The following is a 22,273-nucleotide window of genomic DNA, read 5'->3' on the forward strand; positions in this document are numbered from 1 at the left end:
GCTTAATTTCTTATCTAAATAAGGAATATAAAAGTTTGTGTGTTAAGTGGGTGTCTGGGGGTGTATGCATGCCCTTAGTATTGGTATTTAAATGAAAATAATAGGAAAAGGCTACTGTTTGTTTGAGAAGATGTAGGTGTCTATAAATTTAACTGCCTCTCCTGAAATGTAGACAAAATTTTTAAAAAAATGTGAAGTGACAAGAAATACAGATGAAAAGGAAATGAAGTATTAAATTGAGAATATTAAGTAATAGAAAAGAAGCTATTAGTAAATACACAATTGAAAAGATACGTCATGAAAAGACACTGTGATAAATTGGGTGGAGTAAATTGTGGGAACTTAGAGACTTGTATTGAATAAAAAGGTGAATCAGTTCTCAGCACAAATATCTAGTTTCTAAGTCAAGAATACAACACAACAAAAGTAAGCAGCTTTCTCTGGGAAGAATTAATTTTTCACAAACTTAATCTCTGTTGAAGATATAGAACCAGCCATAAATAGATGACTTATTTTTCCTGAAGAAAGTACAGGAGAGAGTATTATTCTAGTAGGTCTAACTATCAAATTAATAAATACTGCACAATTGTGTTGATTAATTACTCCATAATGAATATAAATACCAATTATAATACATAATTAAACCTTTTCTCACTGATGGTTTAAACTCTGTAATCTGAATAGTGGAAATGATACTGAGTGGAGGATAAAAATCTACTCTTCCTCCCAAATAAAAGGGGATCACATCTAAAGGATATAACAGCAATGCAGCAATGGGATAATGTGGTCTCTTCTTTTTCTGCTCTTATATCTGTTGCTATCAAATATTTGTACAACATGGAAGATACCAAACTATGTGTTCATGCTTACACTATTTATTTCAAAGTTAATTGTCATCAAGTTTAAGAGGTTTCTGTTTTTATTATTTTAAATAAAATATTTTAAAATGTTATTTTACATGTATATTTAAATCTAGTGTTTCTTCTATTTGACAACAAAAATCTAGGGTCACCAGTCTGGTTCACACAGACACACATACACATTCTCATTTGTTAAAAATCTCTTTAAGGTGTTGGGGAAACCTAAATTAAACAAAAACAATATACAACCCAACAAAAAATAAATACATTCCATCTTCTTTTTATGTCTTAAAACCAAAAAGTCAGTTTGAGCCACTATAAATGCTGACCTTAAGTTCATATCCCCAAATAAATTTTAACTAATAACATTCACTCCTCTTATCAATTTAAAATAGCTTTTTGTTTGTCTATTTAATCTACTGCTTCCATCACAGTCAAAAATCCATGAAGTTTTCTCATTTTACTAAACTTTAAACATATCTCAACAAGAAAACAGGCCCATGTTTAAGTCTTTTTAGTCAGAGAAAAATAATGAATTTTATCATTTAGTGACTACACTACATGTAAAAATTGCACATAAAATACTAATTTTTTTAGATAATTTTCATCTCTTTCCATTAATAAGTATTTCAAAACTTCATCAAGGTTTTCATGACTCTCTTGTCAAATCCACCTCCTTTGTCAGACAGATCACCTCACCTTCCACATCTCAGAGGGCTTGGGGAGGGCTGAAGGAAGTCCTTTCATCAGCCCAGCGTCAACAAATGTATCTCATTCCTGGTGACAAAGAGCAAGAGAGGTGAGGGCTGTGGAAAACTAAAGAAGCTCACTTTATTTTAAGTATCCAGGAGCACTTAAGCTCCACTTCATAGGAGGAATGTTGTATTTTCTTCCATATCCCCCATTTTGCAAAGAGTGAGTACCTATTGGCTCAGTTATAAAGAATTCACCAGCCAATGCAAGAGACATGGATTGATCCCTGAGTTGGGAAGATCCCCTGGAGAAGGAAATGGCAATACATTCCACTATTCTTGCCTGGGAAATCCCATTGACAGAGGAGCCTGGAGGGCTACGGTCCATGGGGTCGCAAAAGAGTCAGACATGACTTAGCAACTGACAACAATAACAATGCATATTTGTAGAATTTCTAAATATTAAATATAAGTTATTATTTGCATTGAGTAATTAAGTCATTTTTCCTACTGAATGAGCATTAGTCAGTGATATCCTGATACTGAGACCAGCAACATCATCTTATCACATGTTTGAAATGTAATTTGCTGGGCCTTACACTAGAACACCTGATTCATTAACACAGAGATACAGCAATCTGTATTTTGAAAAACTCTTCAGGTCATTCTGACACATTGAAGTTTGAGAACAACTGTTCTAGGTTATTAATGGTTAGATAAAAATACATTTTAGAGGAAGCTACACATAAAAATAAAGTTAAAATTTTACAGTATCTTATTTTCACAGTTATTTTCAAAAGTGAACTTTTTCATTTAATTTCATTAAGGTATTATAAAAGGGACTCCATTATCTTTGAAATGATTAAAAATATCCTCTCCAAATCAAAAGAGAATTTTTACTTTTATGCTTACTAAAGTAAAAATTTGAATTACTCTGAAAGCTTTGCCTGAAGCAAAGTCTATACACACAAAATACAGTTGGTAATTTAGGCAATTATCTAGCTAATTTAAGCCAGTAAAATGTATTCGTATGCTTTGGACTCAATATTCTTAATAATTGACACATAAAACATATATCTTCCTGAATAGCTACGTTACTCCCTCATATTTGTATTTCAGGGTTCAGACCCCAAGCTAAGGAACAAAGACATTTTCTGTATAGCTGGTTTATAAAGGGCACTCACAATGTTTTTACTATTCTCCATTGGAGCTGAAAGTCATTCTTTAATTCAAAGATGAAGAGCTGTGGTAGTAACAGTTTCCCACTCAGCAAGCATTACTATAGAAACAATCCATTATTCAGATGAATTTAATTAAAGGTTTTACAACATAACTAATGTTTACTATTATCATGTGTGTGGAAGTTTCCTCTCTTTAAAGATTAAATTTGACATAGAAAAAGGAACCATGACATTGTTGCTAAAAGAAATCTGGGAAAAGTTCAGTCATAAGCTGCAATCAACTTTATATCATGCCACCACACCCCCCAGGATTTGGGCAAAATACATGTTTCTAGTATCAAGAAAATTACTAATCATTAAAAATTATGCATTATCCTTTTGTTAGCAATGAATGTTAATGACAGCCTAAATGAGCATGTCCACATCAGAGTCCCTGTGTGCGTACCGTTTGGAAGAATTTGTTACTTAGCAACACCCAAATTAGGGACAGTCCCTATTTACACAGCATAAGGGTAACAGGTGTCTGTACCATTTGTGTTCGGAACACTCCATCAAAGAGTTCCTGTCGATTGTAACAACTATTAATACATGGTCATCTTGGGTCAATCTAGGTACAAATGTTATTACTTTTGCATAACATGAATGGACTCTTTAACTTGGCATTTTGAAAAGAAAGAATTCTATAAAAGAAAAACAAAATAGCAGTATTGTAAATCATACATTGATTTATTAAGCAGTTAATACTGGAAACCCAGTTAGGTATTTATAATTCTAATGTGTTTGATTTCATTTCCAATGCCTCCTTGTGGAGGGATTTTTGACTTTGGGTGGCTAAGAGCAGTCCACCAGCCTGTCCCGTTTTCTGCCTTATCTCCCTTATTCTAAACCTGTGTTTTCTGCTTCTTTGCCCTCAAGATGAGCTAGCTAGGTTGGAAGCAGTGCTTCTCAGACATCATCAGCATTTGTGAACTTGATCCAGAAGTTCTCTGCTGCTGCTATGGCTCCTGTGGTTATTCTCACTCCTACTATATCAATAACTTCCCCTGATGATCTTTACACATTCCTTCAAGATTCCTATCTTGTCCTATACTTAATGCCTTATTGTGAAATGTTTCTTTTTCTCCAGTATCTCTCACCCCAGGAAATGTCCCAGAAGTCTAAGTCTTTCAAGGCATTACAGATCACATCTGCTCCTTTAAAGGGTCCCAAATTTAGCTGCAGGTTTACCAGGTTGATGGACACCCTGGTGACCTTTTGTTTTCACAAACACCAGGACTGCACTGGCTTTACTGCCCCATTTGTCACCCACTAATCAGGTTAGTCAGGTCAGTACTGTGTTCACTCAGAATGTTTTTTTCTTTTTTTTCCCGCAGTCAAACTGCTAGCTACTGCCTTCTTTGACAATACTATGGGTTGTTCCAGCAGCCCATGGGCATCATCATAGACTCCTAACACATTAGTAAGGTAGACATCTCCTCTCAGGGTGCCTCTGTGGAAATTTCTTCCTGAAAAGGAAAAGTCAAATATGTCAATTATTTTCCCTGTTTCTCCCATAAAATTTGATATGTTTCTCTCTCTGACTCAGAGATTAAAATTATATTTCTCTGCACATCCAGAGCTAGTTGGTTGGAGAAAAGTCCCACAGTGATTTTAAGGCTTCCGATTTAAATGCCAGATGTGTGAATACCCTGGTCATAGAAAGGTACATTGATATTAATTCATGAATTCTTTTGTGTGATACTGACAGTGAAAGTGAAGTCGCTCAGTCGTGTCCGACTCTTTGCGACCCCATGGACTGTAGCCTATCAGGGTCCTCTGTCCATGGGCTTCTCCAGGCAAGAATACTGGAGTGGGTTGCCATTTCCTTCTCCAGGGGATCTTTCCAAACCAGGGATCGAACCCGGGTCTCCTGCATTGCAGGTGGATGCTTTACCATCTGAGCCACCAGGGAAGCTTACTCAGATCATTTTTTTCAGACCCTAGACTGACTGTCCTTCCCCATCTGTATCATAGGCACTGTGCCTGACACCTTCCTCAAGGCAGGGACAGATGCAGAAAATATTGGCCCCTGCAGGTACACAGCTCCATCCCTCACTGGGAGTTGTAGTCAAAGACAGGCACCTGCCTTACCCAAGGTCATGGCCCTTCCCATGGGATACCTGTAACCGGTGACTAGCTACAACAGGGAGATACCTGACTTCATTTTGGCATAACTCTGAAGGGCAAGTCCAGCTCCACAGCTCCCAAGAGGACAGGCTGAAGTTTTAGCTGCATTTTTGTATCAGTTTAAATAACTTCCTCTGACCAATCCTGTCTTCTTCTTTTTTTTTTTTTTCTTATAGGCGTATCCCCTGAGGACGCATCCCCAAAACTCTTTTGCACGGTCTGTTTTCAGAGATCCAATCAAGATACTTCCCAGCACTCCAAATGCTTTGTGAGGGGAAATATCTCTGGTTGTGACCTTCACAACACCCTGCCCCCCAGCCCCATATGCACACACACATGTCCTCTACTTACCCCACTGTAGTCTCCAGTTTGTGTGACTTCTTGAACGTACAATTTTCCCCACTTTTCAGTTTATAATCCAGCTAAGCAGAACCAAGCAAGGGTAATATCTTTTAATTTATATTTAACTTGAATTTAGTAGTAAAATGATTAAGTAGTCAAAAGTTCTAAGAGTTTGTGGAAATGATGAGAAATGAAACCAAGGGAATGGGGAATTTGTAATTGTGAGGAAATTCAGTGATTTAGCAATATATTGATAACTTTTTAGGAATATTTGGGTTTTCTGCAAGAAATGTACTGTTTCTAATATTCCTAGGTATAGTCTTAAATTAGTGTCTTGTTTCATGTCAAAATTAGCACAATAGTTTTCTTCCAAATTTTAGATTAGAATCAGCTCTGGTTGAGTGAGGGAAGTGAGGAGAGAGAGACAGAGAAATAATTCAGATTGGTGAAAATTTCTCAATTTGGAAAATTTGATAAAACCATTTCCTAAAGTCCCATTACTGAAGGAGATAGGGATAGAAATGTAGTTGCGATCATTGTAATTCTGTGAGAACTGTGATTAGCTAAAAGTATATGTAAAGAAACTCAAAACTGGAAGGAATATTAAGAGTCAGCTAGTCCTAGAGGATTCTAAGGAAGGTTAGTGGAGGGATTTCAGATGAAGGAGATTTTGTTATTCAACCTTGAGATTATAAAAAATGTGTGCATGCATTTATCTACATTCATTTAGAGGAGAGATTTATGATTCTCAATAGATGGTTGTGTGAATATTTATGGAACAAAAAAACATGAAATCTGGGGTAAAACTGAAATTAAATCAAGGAAGCTGCTGTTTTATTTTGATTTTACCACCCTGATTCCCTATTTGACCCTGGGCCAAGTATTTAACATTTTTTCATGTGTGGTTTGCAGTCATAATTATAGGTTTCAAAACAGAAGGACACTGGGAATATCTGTATCTTCTTGGGTGAGATGTAAACAGCTCTTATTTAAGTGTTAGCGCAAGGTGTATGAAGATGAAGCTTACAAATTTATATTCAGCAGTTTCATAGAAGGTACATGTCCTGAGAAAGACATTGTCATGATAGTTAATTATAAGTTCATGTATAGTAGAAATATCTCTCTCAAGTGAAAAATGATGCCTCTAAACAAAATTATGTTCATGTCAGTAGTTTATCAATACATATAATTGTTTTAGGGAATGTGTTAAAAGATGTATAACTCCCCCGCCCCGATTCTATTGTTATTATTTCAGACTTATTGAACGTTTTAGTAGATAGTAAGCTAAATAGTATCTCTTTTAGTTATTCAAATTAGAAAGCAAATATATTAAAATATGGAAGCAACTTACAAGGCTGTTTTTTAGTGTTAAGAATCATAAGGTTATACTTATCTATGTTTTATATTTGATGCCTGAGAGTGCTAGCACTGACCAAAATTCTCAATGTTTATTCTTTCCGGATGAACTGAGGTTAGACAACTAAATCTGTAATGCAATATAACATGGTCATATTAACCTAGTGATGCAGAAAAGACCATCTGTACCACCTTGGATATGACTAAACTGTAGGAGCAATCTAAATGCCTTGTGCAGTCATTAATTTAAGAAAGGCAGGGAATTGTTTTTAAATGTGGAGGGTAATGTAATGGATTAAAAATGAATAAAAGTAGGCACTGACCTCAGTGCATTGTAATAAGCTTGCAGAATTGATTTGTAAACTGCTTTATAAGTCAATTCCAAGTGCATTAAAAACTAATCAAATGACTTTGATGCAGTTCACTGATTTTTAACTTGGCAATTTACTTGAGCATATAAAAGTTGTTAGTAGAATTATATAAGAATGCTTGCAAAATAGATACTGTGATGTACTGTTATTTAATCATATGCACACAGTGATTACTGTCACCTACTAATTAATCCAGAGCTTAATGTTGAATGTACCTGGAATTTGTGCACTGTGTCCTTTGATCAGAAAGATAAATTCTATTTCAATTATATTTGCCACTGTTAACTACTAGCACACAAAACCTAACAGTAAGAATTTAGCCTGCCTAATTCTAAAATTTTCTGTAATTGGTATTTTACATAAAATACACTAGATTTGAGGAGTTTGAAAACACTTCTGCGTATGCTCTAGAATCAGAAAGATAGCAATTAATAACCTCTGGGGAAAAGGTGACAATTAAGAGCATGTGTTGTATTAGGCATATAGGGCATGATATAAACTTCACCATTTTCATCAGCTGTTGGATTCTACTCAGTTAAATTGGTGAATATGAGTAAATACAGTTCCAGGAGGCTGTGTGTATATGCTAAGTTGCTTGAGTTGTGCCCGATTCTTTTCAATGCTATGGACCATAGCCCACCAGGCTCTTCTGTCCATGGGATTCCCCAGCCAAGAATACTGGGGTTGGTTGCCATGGCCTCCTCCAGGGGATCTTCCCAACTCAGAGACTGAACCTGCTTCTCATGTCTCCTGCATTGGCAGGCAGGTTCTTCACCACTAGCACCACCTGGGTGCTACTAGGAGGCAAATATGGTCTAAATAAGTTGGTCAGAGCAACTGAATATCTTAGTTTTTCCACAGTCAAAACTGAAGCACATTATCAGTTTAGGATCTGCTAGTGAACATTCATTTATCATGCTCAAGCATTCTGTTAGAACTGGGATTTTGTGAGCAAAGTAGACAGAGGCCCTGCCTACAGTCCACTAGGGAAGAGAAATGTTAATCAGAAAATCAGTAAGTGTACAACTACGAGCTGTTGTGAAAATTACAAAGGTGATACTAATAGTTCTGAAGGAAGGAAGAGCTTCCCATAGGAAACGACTTTGGAGCTAAAATCTGAAGGCTGTTATTATAGATTATGTATAACTGAATCACTCAGCTGGACACCTGAAACGGCTGCTGTTGCTGCTAAGTCGCGTCAGTTGTGTCCGACTCTGTGTGACCCCATAGATGGCAGCCCACCAGGCTCCCCTGTCCCTGGGATTCTCCAGGCAAGAACACTGGAGTGGGTTGCCATTTCCTTCTCCAATGCACGAAAGTGAAAAGTGAAAGTGAAGTCGCTCAGTTGTGTCCGACTTTAGCGACCCCATGGACTGTAGCCTACCAGGCTCCTCCGTCCATGGGATTTTCCAGGCAAGAGCACTGGAGTGGGGTGCCATTCCCTTTTCCACACCTGAGACTAACACAACATTATTAATCAAAGACTTCCCTGGTGGCTCAAATGGTAAAGCGTCTGTCTACAATGCGGAAGACCTGGGTTTGAGCCCTGGGTTGGGAAGATCACCTGGAGAAGGAAATGGCACCCCACTCTAGTACTCTTGCCTGGAAAATCCCATGGACAGAGGAGCCTGGTAGGCTACAGTCTATGGGGTCACAGAGTCGGACACGACTGAGCGACTTCACTTTCATTAATCAAAGAACATGCCTGCCAATAAAGGAGAGGTAAGAGACAAGTATTTGATCCCTGGGTTGGGAAGATCCCCCAGAGGAGGGCATGGCAACCACTCCAGTATTCTTGCCTGGAGAATCCCATGGACAGAGGAGCCTGGCAGGCTACAGTCCACAGGGTTACACAGAGTCCAGACACAACTGAAGTGACTTAGCACACACACATACATGCTCCAGTATAAAATATTTTTTAAGAAGAAAGAAGTGCAACAGATTTCTATAAAAAGAAAATCCTAAAGGATGTACTGAGTAGGAAGAGTGAAAATTATCAAGCACAAGGAAGCCCTGAATCTAAAAGAAGCATAGACCTCTGGAAATTAAAGTTCATATGGCTGGGTCCTAGAAAGGAAAGAGGAAAAATTAAGCTTCAGATAGTAGAGTTAGTGTTATCCTCATGCCCAAAGCAAGAACTTACTGGGAGCAGTAAAAGGTTAAGCAATAGTCTATGTGGTCAAAAGTTGTGCTTTTTTTTTAATATATAATTTTTAAAGGATAGACAATATGATGCAAATATGGAAAATGATATGTATCTTATTGCAAGAAATCCAGTGAACCGTGATTATCTCCACAGAGTGAGAGCAATGGAGATAAAGAGAAGTAAAAACATTAAAAAGATATTCAAGAGGTAAAATGAACACAGCAGATTAATTGGATATGAAGGGTGGAGTAAGACAGAACAGTAACTACTAGAGTAGCACTCATCTCAGGCCTATACAACTAGATGGACTGTGATGCCATTCACTGAAAAAATAAGAGTTGGACTTGGAGGATAGATCATGAGATCAGATTTGTTACAGGATTTTGAGGTGTCTAGAAGACTTCTAAGTGAAGATGCTGATGAGGCTATTAAAAACACAGCTTTGGAGGTAAGACAATAAGTCTAGGCTTGAGTTATAGATTTATGAGTATTTGAACTAAAGATGGAATTGAAAATATATGGATAGATAAGACCATCCACTGGAAAAGTATACTTAAATATAATGCAGAAAAGTTCATAAGTTTTGAGTGTTCTTTCATGTTTTAAAATGATTCTCAATACATTGAAGAAAAGTTCATGGTAAATATATTAAAGATAATGGTGCCTATGACACTTAAAGAACTTAAGGAGGGATTTCCGTGGTATCGAGTGTTTAAGACTCTGAGCTTCCACTGCAGTGGGCATGAGTTTGATTCCTAGCTGGGGAACTAAGAATCCACATGCCACGTGGCATGGCCAAAATATAGAAAGAAAGAAAAAAAAAAAGAATATAAGGAGGTAGAAAATACCATAGCCCAGATAATCCAATTGACTGACTCGAAACCCAGCATGTGATTGTAAAGCCATGGAATGGTGTGGACTTAGGCCACTGGACTGACAACATAAAACAGAATCTGCATTTTCTTGTAGACAGTACTTAGAAAATCTTTGAATTACACAGTATTGTTTGGATGCTTTCTCTTATCCTTCTAGTTTTTCTAGGAGTATAAGCTTTACCTTTTTACTATTTTAACTTATAAAAGAATGCATGCTCGATGAAACAAACATCAGCAATATATAAAGAAGAATGCAATACATTTCCCACACTTCCAAACCCAATGACCCAATCAACATGAAAACTGTGGATTGTGTTTTCCCACACCTTTTTCTACTGCCATATGACTTCTATGGGCAAATACAAGGTTTTATTATTCTTAATGAAATAATACCACCGTAAACACATTAAACTGAAACTTCCCTTTTCATGTAAAACCATATTTGAGTGACCGTCTAACCAAAGCATATACATATTCTTGTTTTTCAAGAACATTAAAAGATTCCAAAGTATAAAAATGCCATAATTTATTCCACTATTCTCCTTCTAATGGATAATATCATTGTATCCTGTTTTGGTGCATTATCCTATAATGGGGATTTCTGAGTCAAAATAAGTGTATATGAAAACTGTATTTTTTTCACTTTCATAGACATTGTAAGATGATTTTCCAAAGAATTTGTACCAGTTTGCTGTTCCACTAGCAAAGCATCAGAATGCTTGTCAGCATTCTTTGGCAGCACTAGATGCTACGTTTCTTGTTTTCATTTACTACAAGTTGAAGCATGGAAAATACTATCTTGTTTTAATGTGCATATTTTACTACCAGTAAGTTTATGTGTTTATTAGCTAATATTTTAATTTTTAATATTTTAATGTTTATATTTAGTTGCCCTTCTAAGCATCAACCATTCTGAGATACATATAACATTCCATGCCATATTCTTAGATATTGGAACAAAAACTAATCAAGGCAAAGAAATTCTTATGTTTACAACCCACTCTGAAGCCAAATGTTTTTCAGGAATTCCAAGCAGAATGAGGACTGTTTCATACACAGTTGACCCCACTTTTTCACATCAACACTAGACTAACAATATCATCCAATACAGATCTTTTAGAATATGTCAGGCCAACTCCTTACTCCAACCTCATTCCCTCTCCTCCACTTCCAATACTATAGCATCCTCCCCTCCGTAGACCTCCCACACATATGCACTTTCCTGTGTCTGGCCCTTTTACACATAGTATCCCATCCCTTCGTTTTCTTTCTAAACTGTACTCCAATTCTCGGTTTCCCTTTAAGAAAATGCATGTGTAGTGAATATATCTTGTAATTTATTAAAACAAAAAAAATTATCCAAATAATGCTTTTGTATCAATGGAGTATATCTAACCATCAGGAACATGGTAAAATCATTTCACTATTTTCTTACAGCTTATATGATAATTCATATCAGTCCCAGAGACGTTTTCTACCATAAACCACATTCCAACTGTAAATGACTTAAGTATTTGTTAATAACTTTTTACATGGTAGTTAAATATGTGTCAGCAATGTTTATTTGTTTGTTTGAAGGGATGTGTATCCTTTGTCGTGTAATAATGCTCTTTTCCTATCTCCATTTGTAGGGAAACTTTTTGGGTTCAAATTCCCTGGTCTGAGAGTTCTCACTTACAGAAAGCAGTCTTTACCACAAGAAGATCCTGATGTGGTAGTGATTGAGTCATCTAAACACAGTGATGACTCCGTAGCCATGAAGCACTTAAAGTCTCCAACAAAAGAAAGCTGCAGCCCCTCGGAAGCAGATGACACAAAAGCCTTGATACAGCCCAGCAAATGTTCCCCCTTGGTGAATATCTCTGGACCTCTTGACCATTCCTCTCCCAAAAGGCAATGGGACCGACTCTACCCTGACATGCTGCAGTCAAGTTCCCAGCTGACTCATTCCAGATCAAAGGAAAGCATTTGTAGTATACGGAGGGCTTCCTCGGTTCATGATATAGAAGGATTCAGTGTCCATCCCAAGAACATATTTAGAGATCGACACGCCAGTGAAGGTATGTTAGTAATTTTTTTAATATGGAAACTTATATTAAGGGGTAAGGAAAGATAATTTCTGTATTGTGTTTAATTTCAACATTAATTCTTATACTTGTGAAAAAGAAATGTGAGTAGAATGTATTAAAAATATCAGTTCTACAGAATTGTTACTGATTTCCTCCTTGAATCCTAGTGACTTTTTTTTTTTCTGGCGTCTTTATCTGAGGTAGAATGATAGCTATTATCTGCTTATTTTATGGAGTGTTAAATAACTAATGCTTAACATAAGATCTGTTTAGGTGATAACACTATTATCTCAAACATAATGCATTGTGCTGCATTTAGTAAATAGTCAAGAACTGGTCAAAAAGAGTGGTGTGCGATCATAGGACTATTTTACTGACCATTTCTTTCCAAAAGGAAAAGGTGTATAAAATATGATATACTGAGTGATAAGAAAGCTATACACTAATTGGGGGCAGGGAGGAGATAGGAAGGGGGAAGGGGCTCAACCAGAAGCAACATGAAATGCAAAGTCAAAATTCATTATTTCTCTCTGCCCTCTTCAGGACAACCAAAACAACTCATCATTAACATGATAACGATAATATTTGTTGAGTATTTACATGTGTGAGGCGCACACATTAACATTAACTCATTTAATTCTTATAATAACCTTATGAATTAAAATCTGTTATTAAGTCCAGGATTTAATAGATGAGGAAACTAAGACCTAGAGGCATTCCTGGTGGCTCAAGAATCTGCCAGCCAATGCGGGAGACAAAACAGACTAGGGTTCAATCCCTGCATCAGGATGTCAGGAAGCTTCCCTGGAGGAGGGCATGGCAATTCACTCCAGTATTCTTACTTGGAGAATCTCATGGACAGAGGAGCCTGGTGGGCTACAGTCCAAGGGGTTGCAAAGGGTTGAACACAACTGAAGTGACTTAGCACACAAGGCTTAGATATGTTACATAAATATCTGGTCCTAGGTTATGAAGTGCCAGAAAGTGTTAGTCGCTCAGTCATGCCTGACTCTTTGCAGCCCCATGGACTGTAGCTTCTCAGGCTCTTCTGTCCATGTAATTCTTCAAGCAAGCATACTGGAGCGGGTAGCCATTCCCTTTTCTAGGAGATCTTCCCGACCCAAGGATTGAACCCAGTTCTCCTGCATTGCAGGTGCATTCTTCACCATCTTAGCCACCAGGGAAGCCCTTTCAAACCCAGGACTGGTCGCCAGAATCCACAAGCCATTCATTCAATGTTGTTCTTCTTTGATGCATGCTTCACAAAACCTTACTGCAAGGAAATGTTGAATCACTGAAACTTCTCCAGGGAGGTCCAAGGTGCAGGGTACCTGTCATGGTCTGTGCATGTGTTGGAAAAAATTTCCAGACATAAGGCAGAATGAGAGGAGAATAAAGTTTATTAGAGTGGAAGACACTATTAGAACAGTGGCTGGCTCAAGGGAAAGCCAAACCCTTTCACAGCTGGGCAGTCAATTTTTGTAGTCTCAAGACAGAGAAAGTTTCTACTGGAATGGTGGCATTAGGTGATCGGCCAGGATGACACAAGGCGGATACTAGGAGGGTACTTTACCTAATCTGGAGTCATGGAACTGGCTGGTTTTGATCCAGAGACTCATGGCAACAGATGCTTGGTCAGTTCCAGAGATTTTTAACCTCTGACTTTGGTACAGGGCTCCAGACCCATGACCTTGGTATAGGGCTCCACAGTACCCATTGCACGGATGCATTAGTCTCACTTTCTACAGATTTGGGTTCTGGAGAGGCCCACTGTCCTCTCTGTGATATTTATTCCTGTGAGCACCCGTCATCATCCATGCTGCCGCTGGTTTTCTCTTTTAAACATAAAAGACCATGGGGCTCCTTAGTGTAGGGTACTGGACACTTACCCAGCTGTCCATCGTTTTTTCCAGCTTCATTTCTAGCCCCTGCAAGATTTCCTCCCCTTCTATATACTCAATTCTAAACCTGAACAAAAATAATCACCTTTTCCCAAAAATATCTCATGCATTTTCTTCCTTCATTGCTTTGTTATGCTGGGAATACTCATGCGCACTTTGTCCCTCCTCACACTACTACTCATAGCCATAAGGATCCATTTCTCCTTTCCAAACCAGAATTAAATGGTTTCATACCTAAGTGTGTAAAACAGTGTTTACATATATGATAGCATTTCTTCTTATTATTTCTTATTGTTCTACATTTATTCCACATTTTATATCTTTCAATGCTATTAGATATACACACAAATAATGATATTGTTGAGAGGTTCTCTAGTGCTGGAATTCTAGCATGCTTGGCTCCATGGCTTTGGTTTCAAGCACAGTCACCTATTTCGTGGCAAGAACTCAATAAGCATTGAGGTGACTTTAAGAGCATCATGCTCATGAATTTTGTTACAGAACCATACACACCAGGCAATAATGAGTTATCTGTTCATTAGTACTCTGCAATTTAAACAAAAATCATAGGATTGAATCATGTGAGGGATCTCTATTTAAAGAGTGCAGTGAAGTAGAGAAGACAGAAGAGATGAAAGAAAATGAATTAACAAGAAAAAATTCAAAGAGAGATAAATCAGTATCACAGAAATAAAAAGAACAGTTTTCTATAAGATGGATTTGATATGGTACAAGAGCAATTAGCGCATCTCTTTTATTCTCTGGTCCAAAGAAAGTCAAAAGGAAAAAGGAAAATAAAGTCAAGAACAATTTTCAAACCAGATCATCTAAAACTTTGTATCATCTAGTCACATCATGCTCATTATCTCCTGACTAAAAGAAACTTCTGAAATTTAGTCTTTAAGCAATGGATCCTATAGCTGAACAACAGTAAATCCAATATAATAATTCAAATGTCCAGCATATATTTTAGTTAGTCAGTCCACTGAGTGTAGTCTTCTTTAGCAAACATACTGACTTTTCGGAGACTGGCCTTATTGCCTAGAACCTGAGTTACAGTGCAATAACATTCAGAAACACTATTAAATGATGCATATTCGGTGCATGGTACAGACTTAACCTGTGTTTTGACAGCGGTACTAAGTTAGATCAGATTTCATGATTTAACTCTATTGTTTTCAATTTTATGTAGTCTCCATTTAGCACACAGTTACTGATGCAATTATGGGAAAAGGATGTGTTAGTATTTTGGGTTTCTCAGTTCAGGTTCTATTTATGGACAGGATGGACAATTGAGATCATCCTCAATTTTTCTTCTCCCACCCAAGCTATGTTATTTTCAAAAACGGTATCATTTTTTTATAGTTGCTAAAGTCAGCTTCTGACTACCAATTGATAATTCAGAAGGTATTTTGTACTACACCATTAGAGCAATTTTAGATACAAAATCTCTAATTAGTATAGAAGAAACTACAGTTCCTAAAGCTTTATAATTTAATATGCTTTAGAAACTGAGGCACTGATGGGAGATGGAAAGCTTTTAAAACTGATTTTAATTTTATGACTCTATATAATTATTTAATGGTTTCAATTGTTGTCTCTTCACTTAAGAAGAAAAGTCCCTCCTATATAGGTTATTTTATAGAACTTGAAATAATTTGCAAATATATCAGTGCATATTATTTAACATTATCTTTTCACCTAATCTAAATTACCAAATACCTTAGAACCAACTCAAACCATTTGTGGTGAAGGACCAAAATTTTTTGGTTTTGTTTTTCTATCTACCACATACCAACCAATATATTTGTAAATACAGTAATAATGCATTATATGGAAAAATGAAAATTTAAAAAATAGGCATAAAAATATAAGCTCCAATTCTTGTATTATTAAATTTAACAGATGTAAAATTATTTTCTGTCAAACTGCCACAAGACTCTAAATGCTTACTCTAATCTCTGCACTTACACTGTCATGGAGGAGTAACAAGCACCGGCTCCAAGACCACATGCTTTGTTTCAGAATGTCAGTGCAGCATTAACTGCATAATATCACTTTGGGGCAGTTGTCTTTGGAACTTACAGTTCTTTACATGTAATTTCCAGGTTGATGAATAGAGTTATACTGTTTAACTACTTGCTCGCAAGCAGTTATTACTTTCCTAATGATTGTTGAGCCCAACTTCTGATGGAGATAATTAATGCCTTGTAATCAAAGTCTCTTCCATTAGCCCTATTTGCTTCTTATAGTCCCTCAAAGAGGGCAGAGCATTGACATATAAGGTCATTATTTTATTTGTGCATCTCTGTGTGAGATAATGTCTATGACAATTCAGTATACCACACTATTGAAATTGCTTCAGTTGGTGAATTTGAAACAATTATGATATATCCCAAGATTTTAAATATGAATAGCATTAGCATATGTGTTGACAATATATTTTTCAAATCTTGGTTATATTTGAAAGTTCCTAACATGATGTCATTAATATTAAGCTTCTTTGTTTCAAAACTAGTAACGAATATTTTGTTAGTAGCAATATATAACACTGTCAGATTGCTATTCTCAAAATAAATCTGAAAACACTCCATTTTGAAATTTGAAAACAAACCCATTATAATATAAGCAAATTTCCTAAAATTTCTAGGTATTACATTGAGTGTATTGTGGACAGCATAAATTTTTAAATCTCACATTACCTTTAAACAGTCGAATCTTTCACTGATTTCTTATAATTATTTTTGCCTAAGAATGGCTCTTAGAGTGCTGTTTCATATTTTCAAAATATACACTGAAGAGCATTTGTGAGATGGATTGTTCATAAAATTGTGATTAATAATTCAAGTTGGTTTATTAAACCATTGTCTAAGAACCATTTTTTATTAACACACTAATTTATAATGAAAAACATTACTTAACATACAAAATGCTGTGTAGTTCTTTGTAAGTGGTGGCTGAAGCTACACTAAAATTGACTTCTGACAATGTTGAAAGTTTTTATCCCAACTCTAGGCATATAGATACAGCTTTCTCCAAATAGTGAGATTAATGTTTCACATATTTGAACACAGATGCTTATGATGGCAGATATTATTTTTAGCATATGCATCTCCCTTGGTTGAAGAATACAGAATGTTAATTTCAAAGATACATTTTCAATCATTGCATCCTATTTTCTCTGATTGTTGTTACAGAGGTTATTCAGTGCATATAACATAATTTTAGTCTTCATATTTCTCTCTTTTTTTCCTTACGTGCTCAAAACAGACAATGGTCGCAATGTTAAAGGTAATGTATGAACTCAAGTTTCATCATCTGATGCTTAAATTGCCCCCTTACTCGGCATGTTAACTTGCCTGCTGTATGCCCTGTTCAATGCAACATCATGCTGCCCTTAGTGAGTCCAGGTGCCTGGTGGAGACATCATGGCTTGATTTTGGTGGAGATGTTGTTACTTTCTCAACTGTGTCACCAAAATGATTAAGACCTCCTTTTCCCTTCAAGGAGTATAAGCCTAGGTTGACAATGAAGACTTCCTAAATATTTGAATAATTCGGAAAGAAGCAAATATTAAGCTAAATATATTTCAGCCAAAAAAAAATCTTTTTTGAGTACCAGATTAAATAAAATAAAGTGCTACATGACAGCATCACTTCACTTGTTCCTCTTTTGTTTCCTTAAAACTAGTGTCACGTTCCTGGATGGCAGGGGGTATGGTTTTAAGCTTACTGTAGTAGTAAACTGTATATGCATGATAGTCGTTTCCTATTTTCCTATATAACATTTCAATCATTTTTAATTGTGTCCTATATAAGTCTGAAATCACTAGCATGACCTAAAGCTAATGTAGGTTTAACTGGGCAATACCTGTGAATAAACCTGGATCTGACTAAAAATAGAAAATTCACTTCAGTTTTTCTACTCTATTGTACTAGATGCAAAAACCACAAAATATAAAACTCATATTATTCTCATCCAATTGGAAACTTTTGGAACTTAGTCCTGTAACATACGCTGTGCATGCTGCCGTGGGTGTCCATATGGTGACAACTACTCATCTATGCATGTGTGTTGCATGGACACGTCTCCGTCAGTGACCGTCGTTACTTAGAGTTCGCTGTTCTGGCCTCTTCCATATGTCACTTTACTCTGATCACTGTGAAGATTTGTATATTGATTTCTCAAATGCTTCCCTAACTAATTCAGAGCTGGTGATGATTATGAATTGAGAGCACTAGAAACTAAAGATGTTTTCTCATCAGCATCCCAGGTAATTTGAAAATAAGAGAAATCATGGCAGCTTCTCTCCATCCTAACTTCATTTTCTAAGTATTTCAAAAAGGGTCTGTGCAGGTGACCTCCAATCACAGGATGGAATTTCATATACATGATTGTTTTATCCTTGGCCTTTCCACTGAGATTTCTAAAAGGGAACAAATTAGTGTCAGCTGTGGGTAGTGATTTGAGTTGATATAATTCAGAACATAACCTCAAAAAACAGAGTACAGACAGCTCATGACAACTGGCCTGTGTGAAACATGACTGGCTTTAGCATTTAGCAATTAGCAATAAATTATTAGACATTAATTTTCCAGTGATCTTTAAATGCATGAGAAACAAATATAATTTTCCTCAGTAAACAGGAAATTGAGCTTACTAATCTTCAGACTAGTAGTTCACATAGTTTTCATGTCATTCAAACTACATTAATTCATTTTTTCCTTATAGATTAAGCCATTTAATCTCCAACCCATTCCTTCAGTCCTCCATTTTTTAATAGCAATACTCTGAATAAAGACGAATCATAAAAGTCAGAATTTGGGATTAGGAAACTCTAACCCACTCTAGAAAGTTTTCACATATTAATATTTATAAAGTTAAAAGATAAAACATGAGCAATTTAATAAAAATTTAATGTAAATGTGCCCTCCAGTGTCTTTATTATTTGTTCAGACTCTGATTTTGAAAACTATTTAAAAATATTTAAGTACCTGGCTCTTTGAGATTTTCACAGAGTAATTAGCATGCTAATTAGCCACAGGACAATGCATTAAAAGTGTGCTTTTTAAAATTTTGGGGGCCTTGTTACTAAGGAAAATTTTTAAAAATAAAAAAGTTTCTATACATCTTTGTTTGCAAATACATAATTACAGTTTTTTTTTCAATGTTGACTTAACCAAAAATAGTTTCTTTAACAAACTAAAATAAATGATTTAGAAATGTGCTTGGAAGGCCTTCAAGATCATCTAGTTTATTCCCCTTAGGCAAGAATATTGGTGAAATCTCTTGCACAGGTGGTAGAAGCATCTTTAGAGGATCCCATTCTTTAACTTTCTTGGAAAATCTATTTTTCCTGCCTATACAAAAGCTAATTTAAATCCTTCTTGCTGAAATGTAATTGTTTTCCCTTCATCTGTCCTGAGTGGACTAAGATACTAGCTGGTTACTTCTATTCCTTATGTAACATCACAGTGTAAAAACAGCAAATTGGTACTCAAATCTTTTCTGCTAAAATGGAATAATTTCCATCTTACCTTTTTTCTTAGGATCAATTTTGTTTTCCTTTAATAAATTCCCTTAACACTCTGACTCTGAAATAAGATTTCAGAGTGTACAAAGTATATATAACCCATTATCAAAGAGTGAAAAAGTTAATTCAAATAATTGCACGTGCTGCTTATATGTATGTGTGAATGTGTACATCATATATTTAAACAATTTTTCTAATATATGAAATATGAACTCAATTCTAGTGGTTATTCTGTTTATTCTACTTCCCAAGTCACCATAAAAATTTACCCCACTTATACCACTTAGTAAGTCATTCAAAAAGTTTACCTCTCTATAGCTTCTACTCTTCATTATCCCAAAGTGAAAGTGAAAAGTGAAAGTGAAGTCACTCAGTCATGTCCGACTCTTTGCGACCCCATGGACTGTAGCCTATGAGGCTCCCCCGTCCACGGATTTTCCAGGCAAGAGTACTGGAGTGGATTGCCATTTCCTTCTCCAGGGGATCTTCCAGGCCCAGAAATCGAACCCAGGTCTCCTGCATTGCAAGCAGACACTTTACCGTCTGAGCCACCAGGGAAGCCTCTTCATTATCCCAAGTAACTCTGTACTCCACTGACAATGGTATGTTCAATTTCCAAGTCATCTGTGAATCTGGCATATGAGTCCTTTCACCTCCCCTCATAAAAGCTATCACATACACAAAGGAAATCAACTGATCTAATATAACTTTTATCTTATATGCTACATTGGCTGTTACCAAGTGTTTTTACTTGGTAAAAACACTTTTACAAGTGTTTTTTACAAGAATTTGCAAATTGATTTTCAATCATGACAGTTTTCTTCTGTAAAGTATATGTCATGCACAGAAACAAACAACATGGATATTGATTACAAATAATTTGGTGAATAATTCTGATATATTTTTAGTTTCAAAGTGGTTATCTTATGCTTATTGACAGTGGTCTTTTACAAAATCCAATTACTAAACACTACATCTGCATTTTCTTTAATGTTAAGCCACTTCAGCAATTTAGGTTTTATTAAATTTAGCCAAATAAACTCACGCTGTAAGAAATACTATATAAAGATGATTTGAAAACACTGTCTTTTTGGTTTCCTTTTCTGTTCCCTTTGGCTCTCAAGAGCAATAATCTTTTTTTTTTTTAATAACATTTTTAAAAAAGTTTATCGGAAACCCAGCAGCATCTTGAAGACAATATATTCTCCTTTAGCATCTTGTGTGCATATGTATGCTAGTTGCTTAATGGGGTTGTTTAATCCAGTCAACCCCATGGACTGGAGCCCACCAGGCTCCTCTGTCTTTGGAATTCTCCAGGCAAGAACACTGGAGTGAGTTGTCATTTCCTTCTCCATTAGCATCTTGTAACTCATGATAAATTCAAATAACCTCATCATAAAAATTTTAAATACCTTTAATCTAAAATTCTTCCCAGATGTTGCTTTAGCCTGTACTTGATCTTTAAAAGCAGGATACTTCTTTGTAGCTGGAATCTGGCTTATTTTATATGTAATCAGCCACTTGTCATATATTTGAGCTTGATCCAACTGTTAGTCTTTTTCTATGATCCAAGGGATGTTGGCAATTTTATCTCAGGGTCCTCTGCCTTTTCTAAGTCCAGCTTGTACATTTGGAGTTCTTGGTTCACGTACTCTTGAAGCCTGGCTTGAAGGATTTTGAGCATTACCTTGCTAGCTTGTGAGATGAGGGCAATTGTGCAGTAGTTTGAGCATTCTTTAGCATTGCCCTTCTTTGGGATTGAAATGAAAACTGACATTTTCCAGTCCTGTGGCCACTGCTGATTTTTCCAAATTTTCTGGCCTATTGAGTGAAGCATTTTCACAGCATCATATTTTAGGATTTGAAATAGCTGAGCTGGAATTCCATCACCTCCGCTAGCTTTGTTTGTAGTGATGCTTCCTAAGGCCCACTTGACTTCAAACTCCAGGATGTCTGACTCTAGGTGAGTTTAGTCTTCATGGTCTCCTGTTTTCCATATCCTACTAGAATATTAGAAAATTGTCTGTTCATCCATTTTGCAAATGTTTCTCTAAAATTGTCAAGTCCTCCTAAATACTTTTGAGCTTTATTATTTTCTATTGAATCTAGTGTGTACATATTCAGTCACTCAGTGGTGTCTGACTCTTTGTAGCCCCATGGACTATACCCCTCCAGGCTCCTCTGTCCATGAGATTTCCCAGGCAAGAATACTGGAATGGGTTGCCATTTCCTTCTCCAGGGAATCTTCCTGACCCAGGGATCCAGCCGGTATCTCCTGGGTCTCCCTCATTGGCAGGCAGATTCTTTACCATGAGCCAGCCACCCTGGAATCCCCACTGCATCTACTATTTCCCTTTATTTCTGCCCATCTATTTTCTTTAAATTCATTTACTTTGTTTTACAGGTTATTCTCCTTTCTTTCATTAGCATTTTAAATGCCATCTGTTTATGATCACTCTCAGGGAGGCTTCATTTCACCTTTAAATCCTCAACCATGGCCTCTCTTAAAATAGACCTAGGAGGTAGGAAGCCCTGCATTCTAATTTCTGGTGCTTGATTCTTATTCCCTTTTGGCCTCCTATTGTGTATGCTTAGGCTTACAATTGGTAAAAACGAGGATATTACTAATACCTTCCTTAATTAAAATGTAGGAAGTTATTTTCATTAGAATTTAGACAGATTTCAGAGAAACCTAAACTGACACTGATAATCATTGCAGATACTAACAGACTGCTGCATATAAACACCTGCTTCAAAAGCAGTGGAGAAGAGCATAATGAT

The 22,273-nt window shown here is 36.3% G+C and overlaps 1 protein-coding gene across 1 annotated transcript; it reads left to right on the forward strand.

Moving 5' to 3' along the window:
* The first annotated feature begins 11,626 nt into the window (after positions 1 to 11,626).
* LOC133259336 (potassium voltage-gated channel subfamily H member 7-like) lies at positions 11,627 to 17,532 on the forward strand. Its single transcript, XM_061436682.1, has 2 exons — positions 11,627 to 12,049; positions 17,230 to 17,532. The coding sequence occupies exons 1-2, from the start codon at positions 11,746 to 11,748 to the stop codon at positions 17,259 to 17,261; spliced, it is 336 nt and encodes a 111-aa protein (XP_061292666.1). The 5' UTR covers positions 11,627 to 11,745; the 3' UTR covers positions 17,262 to 17,532.
* Positions 17,533 to 22,273: the final 4,741 nt, after the last annotated feature.

Source organism: Bos javanicus, chromosome 2 (assembly GCF_032452875.1).
Source record: "Bos javanicus breed banteng chromosome 2, ARS-OSU_banteng_1.0, whole genome shotgun sequence".
Taxonomy (NCBI): Eukaryota; Metazoa; Chordata; class Mammalia; order Artiodactyla; family Bovidae; genus Bos; species Bos javanicus.